Consider the following 17,882-nt stretch of genomic DNA (forward strand, 5'->3'; position numbering starts at 1 on the left):
AGAGCGATCATAACATGATCGATTTCTCACTCGAAATGGAGAGCGAAGAAATTGACTCAGAGACTAAGGTCCTGAATTTAAACAAGGGGAATTATGATGCCATGAGACGGGAACTGAGTAGGTCTGATTGGACAACGTTCCTGGGAGGACTGGAGGTAGATAAACAATGGCAAACATTTAAAGATAGAATGACAAAATTGCTAAAATTGTTTATACCAATCTGGCATAAAAGGAAATCTAAAAAGGTGACTCAACCGTGGATAACAGGGGAAATTAGAGACAGCATAAAATCCAAAGATAGGGCATATAAAATAGCCAAAAAAAGCGCCAGAGCGGAAGATTGGGAACAGTTTAAGATAGAGCAAAGGAGGGCAAAGGGCATAATCAAGAGGGGCAAAATAGCTTACGAAAACAAGCTGGCGGAAAATATAAAAACTAACTCCAAAAGCTTTTATAAGTATATCAAAAGGAAAAGACTGGTGAAAACCAAAGTTGGTCCATTGCAGTCAGATACGGGGGAATATATAATGGGAAATAAGGAAATGGCAGATCAACTAAATGCATACTTTGGGTCAGTCTTTACGAAGGAAGACACAAAAAACCTCCCTGGGATATCGGGAAAAATAGGGACATTGGCAAAGGAGGAACTGACGCAAATCAATATCTCTAAGGATATGGTGTTAAGGAAGCTAAAGGGATTGAAGGTGGACAAATCCCCAGGGCCTGATAACATGCATCCTAGGGTACTGAAGGAGGTGGCCCTAGAGATAGCGGATGCACTAAGGATGATTTTTCAGAATTCATTAGACTCGGGAACAGTGCCCATGGATTGGAGGGTAGCTAACGTTACCCCACTATTCAAAAAGGGGGGTAGGGAAAAAGCAGGTAATTACAGACCTGTAAGCCTTACATCAGTTGTGGGCAAAATGCTGGAGTCCATCATTAAGGATGAAATAGCGGAGCACTTAGCAAATGGGGACAGGATAGGACAGAGTCAACATGGATTTACAAAGGGTAAATCGTGCTTGACTAATCTATTGGAATTTTTTGAGGGAGTAACTGGTAGAATAGATGGGGGAGAGCCAGTAGATGTGGTGTACCTGGACTTCCAAAAGGCCTTCGATAAGGTCCCACATAAAAGATTAGCATGGAAAATTGAGGCTCATGGGATAAAGGGGAAAGTATTGGCGTGGATAGGGAACTGGCTGTCAGATAGAAAACAGAGAGTTGGAATAAACGGCTCATTTTCTGAATGGCAGGCAGTAACAAGTGGGGTACCACAGGGATCTGTCCTGGGCCCCCAGCTGTTCACAATTTACATTAATGACCTGGATCAGGGAGTCGGATGCAGCATTTCCAAATTTGCAGACGACACTAAACTAGGAGGGGGGGTGGGCTCAGAGGAAGAGACCAGGAAGCTCCAGAGCGATTTGGACAGACTGGGCGATTGGGCGGATAAATGGCAGATGCACTATAATGTGGACAAGTGCGAAGTTATCCACCTTGGGTGCAGGAACGGGAGGGCAAATTATTATTTAAATGGCAATAGATTGGGAGAGGGGGAAGTACAGAGAGACCTGGGTGTTCTTGTACACCAGTCACTGAAGGCGAGCATGCAGGAGCAACAGGCGGTCAAGAAGGCAAACGGTATGCTGGCCTTCATAGCAAAAGGGTTAGAATACAGGAACAGGGATACCTTGCTGCAGCTGTACAGGGCACTGGTGAGACCACACCTCGAGTACTGTGTACAGTTTTGGTCGCCTCATCTGAGGAAGGATGTTCTTGCCATGGAGGGGGTGCAGCGGCGATTCACCAGGCTGATACCAGGAATGGCGGGAATGACCTATGAGGAGAGACTATGTAGTTTAGGGATGTACACGCTGGAGTTTAGAAGATTGAGAGGGGACCTCATAGAAGTGTATAAAATTCTGACAGGTCTAGAGAGACTGGATGCAGAAGGAATGTTTCCCTTGGCGGGTGAGAACAGAACTAGAGGACATAATTTAAGGATAAGGGCTAAACCATTTAGGACAGAGATGAGGGGGAATTTCTTCACTCAGAGAGTGGTGAACCTGTGGAACTCATTGCCACAGAGGGCAGTGTACGCCAGCTCATTAAATATATTTAAGAGGGAATTAGATATATTTCTACGGCAAAAGGGGTTAAGGGTTACGGAGAGAAGGCGGGGACGGGATACTGAATTAAAGGATCAGCCATGATCTCATTGAATGGCGGAGCAGGCACGAAGGGCCGAATGGCCTACTCCTGCTCCTATCTTCTATGTATCTATGTATCTATGTATCCGTCAATCTCTTTATCCTCCTGACTATCTTTCTATCATTCTTTCTGTTTACATGATTATCTCGATGTATCTGTCAATCTCTTTATCTCCCTGACTATCTTTCTATCATTCTTTCTGTTTACATGATTATCTCGATGTATCCGTCAATCTCTTTATCCCCTGACTATCTTTCTATCATTCTTTCTGTTTACATGATTATCTCGATGTATCCGTCAATCTCTTTATCCCCCTGACTATCTTTCTATCATTCTTTCTGTTTACGTGATTATCTCGATGTATCCGTCAATCTCTTTATCCCCCTGACTATCTTTCTATCATTCTTTCTGTTTACATGATTATCTCGATGTATCCATCAATCTCTTTATCCCCCTGACTATCTTTCTATCATTCTTTCTGTTTACATGATTCTCTTGAGGTATCCGTCAATCTCTTTATCCCCCTGACTATCTTTCTATCATTCTTTCTCTTTACATGATTCTCTCGAGGTATCCGTCAATCTCTTTATCCCCCTGACTATCTTTCTATCATTCTTTCTCTTTATGTGATTATCTCGATGGATCCGTCAATCTCTTTATCCCCCTGACTATCTTTCTATCATTCTGTCTGTTAACATGATTATCTCGATGTATCCGCCAATCTCTTTATCCCCCTGACTATCTTTCTATCATTCTTTCTGTTTACATGATTATCTCGATGTATCCATCAATCTCTTTATCCCCTGACTATCTTTCTATCATTCTTTCTGTTTACGTGATTCTCTCGATGTATCCATCAATCTCTTTATCCCCCTGACTATCTTTCTATCATTCTTTCTGTTTACGTGATTATCTCGATGTATCCGTCAATCTCTTTATCCCCTGACTATCTTTCTATCATTCTTTCTGTTTACTTGATAATCTCGATGTATCCGTCAATCTCTCTATACCCCTGACTATCTTTCTATCATTCTTTCTGTTTATGTGATTATCTCGATGTATCCATCAATCTCTTTATCCCCCTGACTATCTTTCTATCATTCTTTCTGTTTACGTGATTATCTCGATGTATCCGTCAATCTCTTTATCCCCTGATTATCTTTCTATCATTCTGTCTGTTTACATGATTATCTCGATGTATCCATCAATCTCTTTATCCCCCTGACTGTCTTTCTATCATTCTTTCTGTTTACATGATTATCTCGATGTATCCGTCAATCTCTTTATCCCCCTGACTATCTTTCTATCATTCTTTCTGTTTACATGATTATCTCGATGTATCCGTCAATCTGTTTATCCCCTGACTCTCTTTCTATCATTCTTTCTGTTTACATGATTATCTCGAAGTATCCATCAATCTCTTTATCCCCCTGACTATCTTTCTATCATTCTTTCTGTTTACGTGATTATCTCGATGAATCCGTCAATCTCTTTATCCCCTGACTATCTTTCTATCATTCTTTCTGTTTACATGATTATCTCGATGTATCCATCAATCTATTTATCCCCCTGACTGTCTTTCTATCATTCTTTCTGTGTACATGATTATCTCGATGTATCCGTCAATCTCTTTATCCCCCTGACTATCTTTCTATCATTCTTTCTGTTTACATGATTATCTCGATGTATCCGTCAATCTGTTTATCCCCTGACTCTCTTTCTATCATTCTTTCTGTTTACATGATTATCTCGAAGTATCCATCAATCTCTTTATCCCCCTGACTATCTTTCTATCATTCTTTCTGTTTACGTGATTATCTCGATGTATCCGTCAATCTCTTTATCCCCTGACTATCTTTCTATCATTCTTTCTGTTGACATGATTATCTCGATGTATCCGTCAATCTCTTTATCCCCCTGACTATCTTTCTATCATTCTTTCTGTTCACATGATTATCTCGATGTATCCATCAATCTCTTTATCCCCCTGACTATCTTTCTATCAGTCTTTCTGTTTACATGATTATCTCGATGTATCCATCAATCTCTTTATCCCCCTGACTATCTTTCTATCATTCTTTCTGTTTATGTGATTATCTCGATGTATGCATCAATCTCTTTATCTCCCTGACTATCTTTCTATCATTCCTTCTGTTTATGTTATTATCTTGATGTATCCATCAATCTCTTTATCTCCCTGACTATCTTTCTATCATTCTTTCTGTTTATGTGATCATCTCGATGTATCCATCAATCTCTTTTTCCCCTGACTATCTTTCTATCATTCTTTTATGTTTACATGATTATCTCGATGTATCCACCAATCTCTTTATCCCCTGACTATCTTTCTATCATTCTTTCTGTTTACATGATTATCTCGATGTATCCATCAATCTCTTTATCCTCCTGACTATCTTTCTATCATTCTTTCTGTTTACGTGATTATCTCGATGTATCCATCAATCTCTTTATCCCCCTCACTATCTTTCTATCATTCTTTCTGTTTACGTGATTATCCCGATGTATCCATCAATCTCTTTATCTCCCTGACTATCTTTCTATCATTCTTTCTGTTTATGTGATTATCTCGATGTGTCCATCAATCTCTTTATCCCCCTGACTATCTTTCTATCATTCTTTCTGTTTGCATGATTATCTCGATGTATCCGTCAATCTCTTTATCCCCCTGACTATCTTTCTATCATTCTTTCTGTTTATGTGATTATCTCGATGTATCCATCAATCTCTTTATCCCCCTGACTATCTTTCTATCATTCTTTCTGTTTACATGATTATCTCGATGTATCCGTCAATCTCTTTATCCCGTGACTATCTTTCTATCATTCTTTCCGTTTACGTGATTATCTCGATGTATCCGTCAACCTCTTTATCCCCCTGACTATCTTTATATCATTCTTTCTGTTTACGTGATTATCTCGATGTATCCATCAATCTCTTTATCCCCCTGACTATCTTTCTGTCATTCTTTCTGTTTACATGGTTATCTCGATGTATCCATCAATCTCTTTACCCGCTGACTATCTATCTATCATTCTTTCTGTTTACATGATTATCTCGAAGTATCCGTTAATGTCATTATCCCCCTGACTATCTTTCTATCATTCTTTCTGTTTACATGATTATCTCGATGTATCCATCAATCTCTTTATCCCCCTGACTATCTTTCTATCATTCTTTCTGTTTACGTGATTATCTCGATGTATCCATCAATCTCTTTATCCCCCTGGCTATCATTCTATCATTCTTTCTGTTTACGTGATTATCTCGATGTATCCGACAATCTCTTTATCCTCCTGACTATCTTACTATCATTCTTTCTGTTTACATGATTATCTCGATGTATCCGTCAATCTCTTTATCCTCCTGACTATCTTTCTATCATTCTTTCTGTTTACGTGATTATCTCGATGTATCTGTCAATCTCTTTATCTCCCTGATTATCTTTCTATCATTCTTTCTGTTTACATGATTATCTCGATGTATCCGTCAATCTCTTTATCCCCTGACTATCTTTCTATCATTCTTTCTGTTTACATGATTATCTCGATGTATCCGTCAATCTCTTTATCCCCCTGACTATCTTTCTATCATTCTTTCTGTTTACGTGATTATCTCGATGTATCCGTCAATCTCTTTATCCCCCTGACTATCTTTCTATCATTCTTTCTGTTTACATGATTATCTCGATGTATCCATCAATCTCTTTATCCCCCTGACTATCTTTCTATCATTCTTTCTGTTTACATGATTCTCTCGAGGTATCCGTCAATCTCTTTAACCCCCTGACTATCTTTCTATCATTCTTTCTCTTTACATGATTCTCTCGAGGTATCCGTCAATCTCTTTATCCCCCTGACTATCTTTCTATCATTCTTTCTGTTTACATGATTATCTCGATGTATCCGTCAATCTCTTTATCCCCTGACTATCTTTCAACATTCTTTCTGTTGACATGATTATTTCGATGTATCCATCAATCTCTTTATCTCCCTGACTATCTTTCTACCATTCCTTCTATTTATGTGATTATCTCGATGTATCCATCAATCTCTTTATCCCCCTGACTATCTTTCTATCATTCTTTCTGTTTGCATGATTATCTCGATGTATCCATCAATCTCTTTATCCCCGGACCATCTTTCTATCATTCTTTCAGTTTACATGATTATCTCGATGTATCCATCAATCTCTTTATCCCCCTGACTATCTTTCTATCATTCTTTCTGTCTCCGTGATTATCTCGATGTATCCGTCAATCTCTTTATCCCCCTGACTATCTTTCTATCATTCTTTCTGTTGACATGATAATCTCGATGTATCCGTCAATCTCTTTATCCCCCTGACTTTCTTTCTATCAATCCTTCTGTTTACGTGATTATCTCGATGTAATCATCAATCTCTTTATCCCCCTGACTATCTTTCTATCATTCTTTCTGTTTACGTGATTACCCCGATGTATCCGTTAATCTCTTTATCCCCCTGACCATCTTTCTATCATTCTTTCTGTTTATGTGATTATCTCGATGTATCCATCAATCTCTTTATCCCCCTGACTATCTTTCTATCATTCTTTCTGTTTATGTGATTATCTCGATGTATCCATCAATCTCTTTATCCCCCTGACTATCTTTCTATCATTCTTTCTGTTTGCATGATTATCTCGATGTATCCGTCAAGCTCTTTATCCCGCTGACGATCTTTCTATCATTCTTTCTGTTTACGTGATTATCTCGATGTATCCGTCAATCTCTTTATCCCCCTGACTATCTTTCTATCATTCTTTCTGTTTACGTGATTATCTCGATGTATCCATCAATCTCTTTATCCCCCTGACTATCTTTCTATCATTCTTTCTGTTTACATGATTATCTCGATGTATCCGTCAATCTCTTTATCCCCCTGACTTTCTTTCTATCATTCTTTCTGTTTATGTGATTACCTCGATGTATCCGTCAATCTCTTTATCCCCCTGACTATCTTTCTATCATTCTTTCTGTTTACGTGATTATCTCGATGTATCCGTCAATCTCTTTATCCCCCTGACTATCTTTCTATCATTCTTTCTGTTTACGTGATTATCTCGATGTATCCATCAATCTCTTTATCCCCTGACTATCTTTCTATCATTCTTCCTGTTTACGTGATTATCTCGATGTATCCATCAATCTCTTTATCCCCCTGACTATCTTTCTATCATTCTTTCTGTTGACATGATTATCTCGATGTATCCGTCAATCTCTTTATCCCCTGACTATCTTTCTATCATTCCTTCTGTTTAGGTGATTATCTCGATGTATCCATCAATCTCTTTATCCCCCTGACTATCTTTCTATCATTCTTTCTGTTTATGTGATTTTCTCGATGTATCCATCAATCTCTTTATCCCCCTGACTATCTTTCTATCATTCTTTCTGTTTACATGATTATCTCGATGTATCCGTCAATCTCTTTATCCCCCTGACTATCTTTCTATCATTTTTTCTCTTTATGTGATTATCTCGATGTATCCGTTAGTCTCTTTATCCCCCTGACTGTCTTTCTATCATTCTTTCTGTTTACATGATTATCTCGATGTATCCGTCAATCTCTTTATCCCGCTGACGATCTTTCTATCATTCTTTCTGTTTACCTGATTATCTCGATGTATCCGTCAATCTCTTTATCCCCCTGACTATCTTTCTATCATTCTTTCTGTTTACATGATTATCTCGATGTATCCGTCAATCTCTTTATCCCCCTGACTACCTTTCTATCATTCTTTCTCTTTATGTGATTATCTCGATGTATCCATCAATCTCTTTATCTCCCTGACTGTCGTTCTATCATTCTTTCTGTTTGCATGATTATCTCGATGTATCCGTCAATCTCTTTATCCCCTGAATATCTTTCTGTCATTCTTTCTGTTTACATGATTATCTCGATGTATCTTTCTATCATTCTTTCTGTTTACGTGATTCTCTCGATGTATCCATCAATCTCTTTTAATACCCCTGACTATCTTTCTATCATTCTTTCTGTTTACATGATTATCTCGATGTATCCATCAATCTCTTTATCACCCTGACTATCTTTCTGTCATTCTTTCTGTTTACATGATTATCTCGATGTATCCATCAATCTCTTTATCACCCTGACTATCTTTCTGTCATTCTTTCTGTTTACGTGATTATCTCGATGTATCCATCAACCTCTTTATCCCCTGACTATCTTTCTATCATTCATTCAGTTTACGTGATTATCTCGATGTATCCATCAATCTCTTTATCCCCCTGACTATCTTTCTATCATTCTTTCTGTTTACATGATTATCTCGATGTATCCATCAATCTCTTTATCCCCCTGACTATCTTTCTATCATTGTTTCTGTTTACGTGATTATCTTGATGTATCCATCAATCTCTTTATCTCCCTGACTATCTTTCTATCATTCTTTCTGTTTGCATGATTATCTCGATGTATCCGTCAAGCTCTTTATCCCGCTGACGATCTTTCTATCATTCTTTCTGTTTAAGTGATTATCTCGATGTATCCGTCAATCTCTTTATCCCCCTGACTATCTTTCTATCATTCTTTCTGTTTACGTGATTATCTCGATGTATCCATCAATCTCTTTATCCCCCTGACTATCTTTCTATCATTCTTTCTGTTTACATGATTATCTCGATGTATCCGTCAATCTCTTTATCCCCCTGACTTTCTTTCTATCATTCTTTCTGTTTATGTGATTACCTCGATGTATCCGTCAATCTCTTTATCCCCCTGACTATCTTTCTATCATTCTTTCTGTTTACGTGATTATCTCGATGTATCCGTCAATCTCTTTATCCCCCTGACTATCTTTCTATCATTCTTTCTGTTTACGTGATTATCTCGATGTATCCATCAATCTCTTTATCCCCTGAATATCTTTCTATCATTCTTCCTGTTTACGTGATTATCTCGATGTATCCATCAATCTCTTTATCCCCCTGACTATCTTTCTATCATTCTTTCTGTTGACATGATTATCTCGATGTATCCGTCAATCTCTTTATCCCCTGACTTTCTTTCTATCATTCCTTCTGTTTAGGTGATTATCTCGATGTATCCATCAATCTCTTTATCCCCCTGACTATCTTTCTATCATTCTTTCTGTTTATGTGATTTTCTCGATGTATCCATCAATCTCTTTATCCCCCTGACTATCTTTCTATCATTCTTTCTGTTTACATGATTATCTCGATGTATCCGTAAATCTCTTTATCCCCCTGACTATCTTTCTATCATTCTTTCTCTTTATGTGATTATCTCGATGTATCCGTTAGTCTCTTTATCCCCCTGACTGTCTTTCTATCATTCTTTCTGTTTACATGATTATCTCGATGTATCCGTCAATCTCTTTATCCCGCTGACGATCTTTCTATCATTCTTTCTGTTTACCTGATTATCTCGATGTATCCGTCAATCTCTTTATCCCCCTTACTATCTTTCTATCATTCTTTCTGTTTACGTGATTATCTCGATGTATCCATCAATCTCTTTATCCCCTGATTATCTTTCTGTCATTCTTTCTGTTCACATGATTATCTCGATGTATCCGTCAATCTCTTTATCCCCCTGACTATCTTTCTATCATTCTTTCTGTTTACATGATTATCTCGATGTATCCGTCAATCTCTTTATCCCCCTGACTACCTTTCTATCATTCTTTCTCTTTATGTGATTATCTCGATGTATCCATCAATCTCTTTATCTCCCTGACTGTCGTTCTATCATTCTTTCTGTTTGCATGATTATCTCGATGTATCCGTCAATCTCTTTATCCCCTGAATATCTTTCTGTCATTCTTTCTGTTTACATGATTATCTCGATGTATCTTTCTATCATTCTTTCTGTTTACGTGATTCTCTCGATGTATCCATCAATCTCTTTTAATACCCCTGACTATCTTTCTATCATTCTTTCTGTTTACATGATTATCTCGATGTATCCATCAATCTCTTTATCACCCTGACTATCTTTCTGTCATTCTTTCTGTTTACATGATTATCTCGATGTATCCATCAATCTCTTTATCACCCTGACTATCTTTCTGTCATTCTTTCTGTTTACGTGATTATCTCGATGTATCCATCAACCTCTTTATCCCCTGAATATCTTTCTATCATTCATTCAGTTTACGTGATTATCTCGATGTATCCATCAATCTCTTTATCCCCCTGACTATCTTTCTATCATTCTTTCTGTTTACATGATTATCTCGATGTATCCATCAATCTCTTTATCCCCCTGACTATCTTTCTATCATTGTTTCTGTTTACGTGATTATCTTGATGTATCCATCAATCTCTTTATCTCCCTGACTATCTTTCTATCATTCTTTCTGTTTATGTGATCATCTCGATGTATCCGTCAATCTCTTTATCCCCCTGACTATCTTACTATCATTCTTTCTGTTTACGTGATTATCTCGATGTATCCGTCAATCTCTTTATCCCCTGACTATCTTTCTATCATTCTTTCTGTTGACATGATTATCTCGATGTATCCGTCAATCTCTTTATCCCCTGACTATCTTTCTATCATTCTTTCTGTTTACATGATTATCTCGATGTATCCGTCAATCTCTTTATCCCCCTGACTATCTTTCTATCATTCTTTCTGTTTACATGATTATCTCGATGTATCCGTCAATCTCTTTATCCCCCTGACTATCTTTCTATCATTCTTTTTGTTTATGTGATTATCTCGATGTATCTGTCAATCTCTTTATCCCCCTGACTATCTTTCTACCTATCTTTCTGTTTATGTGATTATCTCGATGTATCCGTCAATCTCTTTATCCCCCTGACTATCTTTCTATCATTCTTCCTGTTTTCGTGATTATCTCGATGTATCCGTCAATCTCTTTTTCCCCCTGACTATCTTTCCATCTATCTTTCTGTTTACGTGATTATCTCGATGTGTCCGTCAATCTCTTTATCTCCCTGACTATGTTTTTCTTTCTTTCTTTCTTTGTTTCTTCTTCTTAGTTTTACTTTCCTTCTTTCCCTCTTTTTTCTGTCGATCATTCCCTCTTTCCTTGTTTCTTGTTATTTTCTTTCTATCTTGTTTCATTCTTTCTTTCATTCTTTCCTGCTTGCTTTCTTTTTTCTTTCTGTCTTTCTGTCTTACCTTCTCCTTCTTTCTTTCTTTTGTTCCTTTATATCCTTCTTTCTCTCTCTGTTGCTCGTTCTCTCTTTCTGTCTTTCTTTCTTTCTGTTTATGTGTCTATCTCGATGTACACATCAATCTCTTTGTCTACCTGACTATCTTTCTTTCTTTGATTCTTTCTGTCTTTCTTACCTTTTTCTTTCCGTCTCTCTATTTCTCTTCCTCTCTATCTTTCTTTCTTACTTTCTTTCAATCTTTCTTTCTCTTTCTCTCTCTCTTTCTCTCTCTATCTCTCTGTTTATTTATTGCTCTGTGTCTATATCGATGTGTGCATCTATCACCTTTTCCACTATTCCACAGGTTGTTCCCCTGTGTCTATTCCCATGAGCTCTTTGACTGGCAGTCCGGACCCGAGCCGTTCATTTATTTTCCCACTTTTTCTCCCCCTTTACTTTTAAACATAGAAACATAGACATAGAAACATAGAAACATAGAAACATAGAAGATAGGAGCAGGAGTAGGCCATTCCGCCCTTCGAGCCTGCTCCACCATTCAATGAGATCATGGCTGATCATCCAAACCCCAGCACCCGGTCCCTACACCAACAGCCATCCCACCCAAGCCCTATCCCTGTAACCCCATAACCCCATGTATTTAATCCCTCCTAACACTAAGGGCCAATTTTTATCATGGCTATCCCTCTCGCTATCCCTCCATGACCGCGCCCTCCTGTTGTTCTGCCACCTTTCATCTCTTCACTTTCGGATACTCTGCCCTCCCAAATCTCTATCTACCAGAAGATCTTTCTTTCTCTCTTTCTCTCTCTCTCTCTTTCTCCACTTGGCCCCTCGAGCCTGCCCCGCCATTCAATAAGATTGTGGCTGATATTGGGCTCCCCAAAATTGCCTAATCTCTCCTCATAACTCAATATATTATATCTATATATATATATATATATATATACACACACACTGGTGTAACAGGTCAAATTCATGTTCAGAAAGTGTTTGTAGTAGTTTTATGTGCTGACAGGTCAGCAATAACGTGAACTCTATTTCAATCTACAGATATACTGCCTGGCCTGTTCAGTTTTTCCCTCATTTTCTGTTTGTATTTCAGATTTCCAGCATTCCAAGTGTTTTCCTTTTCTCTAGCTGACTTTCTTTCTTTCTTTCTTTCTTTCTTTCTCTCTTTTGTTTACTTTCTTTCCTACTTTCCATCTTTTTTTCTGTCGGTCATTCACTCTTTCCTTGTTTCTTTCTTTCTTTTTTCTTTCTATCTTTTTTCATTCTTTCCTTCTTCTTTCTTTTTTCTTTCTGTCCTTTCTTACCATCTTCTTCTTTCTTTCTTTTTTCTTCTTTATATCCTTCTTTCTTTCTTATTTGCTCTTTCTTTCTTTTTTCTTCTTTATATCCTTCTTTCTTTCTTATTTGCTCTTTCTTTCTTTGGTTCCCTCTTTCTGTCTATATGACTATCTCGATGTATGCATCAATCTCTTTATTTACCTGACTTTCATTCTTTCTTTCATTCTTTCATTCTTTCATTCCTGCATTCTTTCATTCATTCTTTCTTTGTTTCTATCTCTTTCGTTATTTATTTCTTTTTAATTTATTTTTCTCTCTTCCTTTGTTTGTTTCTTTCTTGTGCTCATTCTCTATTTCTTCCTGTCTTTTTCTTTCTTTGCAACTATCTATTTTTGCAACAGTCTAGAACAAAATGCATTAACATTTATACCCACGACGAAACACAAAGTGACATTTCAAAATGTTTTTCTCGGTGTATACGATCTGTTTAATTATGTAGTAAAATAATTATGTTTGTTATTGTTTGATAATTTTGAATCAATTTGCATTTTGTGCCTTACCTGTACTGAATTACAAAGGTACACCTAATTCTGGGAAAGAAAATCTGATGGCAATTTCGGAAGTGATAACATGTGAGCTCTGGGAGCATTTGGTTAATGCGACAAGTCAACCGGTTATTGATAGGCAAAAACTTTTCAATGATTCATTTTTTTCTCTTTCAGTTCATTTCCAGGCGTTGTTCGGACAGAAAATAATATGTAAGTATGCGACATTAAAATGAATAGTCAATTCATTAATATAGGCATCAGCTGGCAGAAATTAATATTTCATAGTTGGGATTTCGTTTAACTCCAGGGCACACCGATCTAATGCAGGAAGTGTTGTGCAACATCCCGCAATTGTTTCTTAAATTCTGATATTACCCCCAAAAAATTGCACTTATTTGAAAAGCGATCACGGCTTGTACGCATTTTGTAAAATTGTATTTATTAACACTGTCCATCACTATTATTATATAGGGCTCGACATTCATCTCGGGCGGGGCGCAAAACGGGCAGCATCGGATCAGCCATCCGTTATACGCAGCGCCTGATATTCAGTATTTGGGTGGATCAATTGGTTGGCGACCCTTTCGGGATGCCAAATTCGCTGGCGCTAATTTTAGCGCCCCGAAAATGTTAACGCCCCTCTGCTGGAAATTCATTAGTAGTGTCCCAAGCAGAATGTGGAGAGCGACTGGAAGTGCCCCACACCCTTCTTGGGCTGCCATAACTGATGATTGGCGGGATACGTGCAACAGCGCCACGCACGTTGGAGCATACCGCTGCCTCATTGCAAGACTCCTCCCCTGATTAATAGAGAGGGACCTAGCGCCGCACGTATCGGGGCCCTGCTAGACCACCGGGGAGCGGGGTGCAGTAAAAACAGCCTGGTCTGCCCCTGTGGCCGCTAATGGGAGGCGCAAATCCACCAAATTTACTAGTTTCTAAAATGACTGCAGTTGCACTTTCCTGTTATGTTGTTTGAAACATCATGTTACTGTTACAGTAATTAAAAAACTGCACATTAATTCCAATGATCTAGAAAGCGGAGAGCTCGTTTACCATTTCAGTGCGGGGACATACATTGGTAAAGGGCAGGCTGAACTTAGGTTATTGCAGTGATATTGATGTTAATTGATTGAAGCTTTTCGGTGTTTAATCTCTTTTGACTGTGCTTTCCTCAGATGATTTATCGAAGCCAATCGTCACTGTGAATCCACCATATGAAGTCATTTTAGACGGAGAGACAATAACTATGACTTGTCGCTGTCAGTGTCCCCTCACAATGAACCGTTGTTACCGAAGGCAAGGTTTATTCAAGGAACTGGACGCTCCTGAAGGACAATGTTATACCTCTTATGATTTCATCGCAGACCATGGCTGTCAAAATAGTTACTCATGTGTATGTCTACACTCAGAGAATGAACAATGGAGATCTTCAAGACCGAGCAACACTATTCAGATAATTATTCGAGGTATGTTAACAAAACCTATTCTCCCAATGGGATTAGAATAAATTGTGCTTACTCAGCAATCAAACGATCCAGTGGAACAGAAGGACACTTGGGCTGCAGTTACATTGGACATTGGGTGTTAGCTTTCAAACCCAACCTCTTTACATGGTGTGAGCGGATTTCTTAATGGTTACCGTCACAGCAAAGGGTATTCCGGTGACAATAACTCCACTTATGATTCACGCACGATTTTTTTTTCTATTAACAAATTTAGCACATCCACTATTAACATCATTACTCTCTTTTTATAAATACATAGCAAAAAAGCTTTTTTATACCATGTTAATTTTTATCAAACCGGATGTGGCCTGATCATATTTGGTAGCCTCCGGTCAATGCATTTTCCTTCAGCCGATTCATACCCACACAAGTTGACAATTCTAGTACATCAGCATGTTGTAGTTTCCGGTCAATTCCCAGTCCTTCTGCCGATGCAGAAAATAGTATAAACAGCCCAAGGCCTTACTTCAATCTTGAACACTTGCTGCTGCTGAGTGAAATATGTATCTTTCCCGCTCTCTCACACTCTCGTTCTCTCTCCAATGATGCCATCCACGTTTCTTTGCTGTGCACTGAATGAAATAAAACTGCAAACATTTAAAGCTGATTTACCCGAGTTCCACAAGCCAACAGAATCAGATAAATGGAATACCAACAGAAAATGCTGGAAAAACTCAGCAGGCCGGCCAACATCCGTGGAGAGAAAATAGAGTCAACTTTTCGGGTCAAAACCCTTTGTCAAGACTGGAGAAGCACAGGAAAGAAATAGATTAAAAGGCCAGGCTGGGAGAGAACAAAAGAGAAGTGAAGAGACATTAAGAGGTATTCAAAACGAGACGAGATGGTGGTAGGACTAGTGGAGACAAAGGATGGCTCTAGTTTAGGTGTGAAATGCGCTGGCAGAATGGGAGACAGCTGCCATGTGGGAGAGAGAAAAAGGAGCATGAAAAGGGTCAAAACAAAGGTGTGGATAAAAAATCAGTAAAAATGTAATAGGGGCCGAGGTTATGATCTGAAATTGATGAACTCGATATTGAGTCCGGAAGGCTGTAAAGTGCCTAATCGGAAGATGAGGTGCTGTTCCTCGAGTTTACGATGAGCTTCCGTGGAACAATGCAAGAGCCCGTGTACAGTGAGGTCTGAGTGGGAATGGAGCAGTGAATTAAAATGACAGGCGACTGGAAGCTCGGAATTGTGGTGTATGTGCCTTTAAGAGCCCCCTGTGTACTGTAATGCCGGTAATGGCCACTCGGGCTATATAAGCCTGTATATTGTCTTGTATCTGTTAGTTCACCTCCAGACTTTGTTCAGTAAACACCTGTGAAAACCAACTCCTGCCTTCCGTGTCTCCATTAACACATGGATACAACAGGGGTCATCCTTCAGGACTGAACGGAGGTGTTCCGCAAAAGTCACTCAATCTGCATTTGGTCTCCACAATGTAGAGGAGACCACATCGTGAGCAGCAAATACCGTATACTAGATTGCAAGAAGTACAAGTAAATCGCTGTTTCACCTGGAAGGGGTGTTTAGGGCCCTGGAGAGTGGGAAGGGGTGAGGAGTAAGGGAAGGTGTTGCATCTCCTGCGCTTGCATGGGAAGGTGCCGGGCGAAGGGGAAGGGGTGTTGGTGGTGATAGAGAAGTAGACTAGGGTGTCTCGGAGGGTGTCGTCCCTATGGAATGATAAAAGAGGAGGGGAGGGGAAGATGCATTTGGTGGTGGCATCACTTTGGAAGTGGCAGAAATGGTGGAGGATGATCCGTTGAATGTGGAGGCTGGTGGGGTGAAAGGTGAGGACAAGGGGAACCCTATCCTGGTTCCGGGTGGGAGGGGCAGGGGTGAAGGCAGAAGTGCGGGATATAGAATGGACACGGTCGAGGGCTATGTCAACCACGGTAGAGGGGAATCCTTGGTTGAGGAAAAAGGAAGACATGTTGGAAGCACTTGTGTGGAAGGTGGCATCATCAGAGCAGATGTGGCGGAGACGGAGAAACTGGGAGAATGGAATAGAGTCCTTACAGGAGGCGGGGTGGGAGGAAGTGTCGTCCAGGTAGCTGTGGGAGTCAGTGGGCTTGTAGATAAATGGAATATCTGCCTCAGAATGGGAGGGTCATTTAAAGCATTGAGCCAAAGGATGGTCGGGTTGTACAGATTGAATGGAGATGTACAGTAAGCGGCTACACAGTGGTCATTATAGAAAACAGAAAAAAAACAGACTGAAATAAATGCCTCGCATAAAAGAAATAATCAGCACATTCTCGTTCATCCTGTTTTCTATCTGTCCTCTTGTAAGTAATAACAAATACCAATGTATGCATTGCAAGCAAGGCGACAGATTCTGTTTTTTATAAAAGTCTCCTCATATATCATTGAGTAGACTTCTGACACACCATTTCATACAGTATTTTTAATACAGATGAACTCCCGGAGCCGACAATCTACATGGACCCAGATTCCGGTGCAGTTTCAAAAGGGGAAAATGTTGCCATTTCCTGCAAAGGTGACATTCGCTCCAGAGGAGGAACATTTCTCTTGTTTAAAGATCACAAGAGGAACCCTGTACAGTCTCGTAAAGTGAGTGGCGATGAGCGGAATGTGACCATCAACATAATTACCCGAAGCGAAGGCTTTGTCGGAAATTACAGTTGTCGATATCAAACAGAGGTTGCAGGACGTTCGAGGGATTCACCATTCAGTAAAGATGTCCTAATTACGGAGAAAGGTAGGGACCAACACATTTCAAAACGACGTTGTATGTTCTTGTATCTCAATGTCTGTCTCGTTCGCTAATATATTGTTTAAATAGGTGACCAGTTCCCTTTCAAATCGGACTGAGATGTACCAATTTCCGTGTAATAGATGAATGGGGATCGGTTTCATAAGGCCCATTAATTCGGGTCTCCGTGGGTGAGAACACACTGGGTACTCACCCGTAAGCCCAATGGAAGTGCCAGTTTCGTGCATGCACTGCGTATGCGTGGGAAACCGTCACTTCCGTTCCCCTGAAAGATGGGGTTCAGAAGTCGAACGCGTGCACACGAGAGGCTGCGTGTGCGCATCGAACTTACCATTATTTTGCAGGTTTTCCCGGGAAGGTAAGTCTCCAGCAGTTAGACATGTAAATAGCAGTCGCAAGGCCTACTTTTCACAAG

At 39.3% G+C, this 17,882-nt stretch overlaps 1 protein-coding gene across 1 annotated transcript in view; it reads left to right on the plus strand.

Moving 5' to 3' along the window:
• LOC147085121 (immunoglobulin superfamily member 1-like) overlaps nucleotides 1–17,882 on the plus strand; it is a 117,319-nt gene that overhangs the window by 67,804 nt on the left and 31,633 nt on the right. Inside the window, exons 2-3 of the mRNA XM_085979765.1 lie at nucleotides 14,401–14,691; nucleotides 17,147–17,452. Coding sequence (XP_085835891.1) covers nucleotides 14,401–14,691; nucleotides 17,147–17,452 — 597 coding nt within the window. The remainder of the gene's footprint in view (nucleotides 1–14,400; nucleotides 14,692–17,146; nucleotides 17,453–17,882) is intronic.

Source organism: Somniosus microcephalus, unplaced genomic scaffold, assembly GCF_052327205.1.
Source record: "Somniosus microcephalus isolate GS21.2 unplaced genomic scaffold, FLI_Smic_1.0 unresolved_chr9, whole genome shotgun sequence".
Classification (NCBI taxonomy): Eukaryota; Metazoa; Chordata; class Chondrichthyes; order Squaliformes; family Somniosidae; genus Somniosus; species Somniosus microcephalus.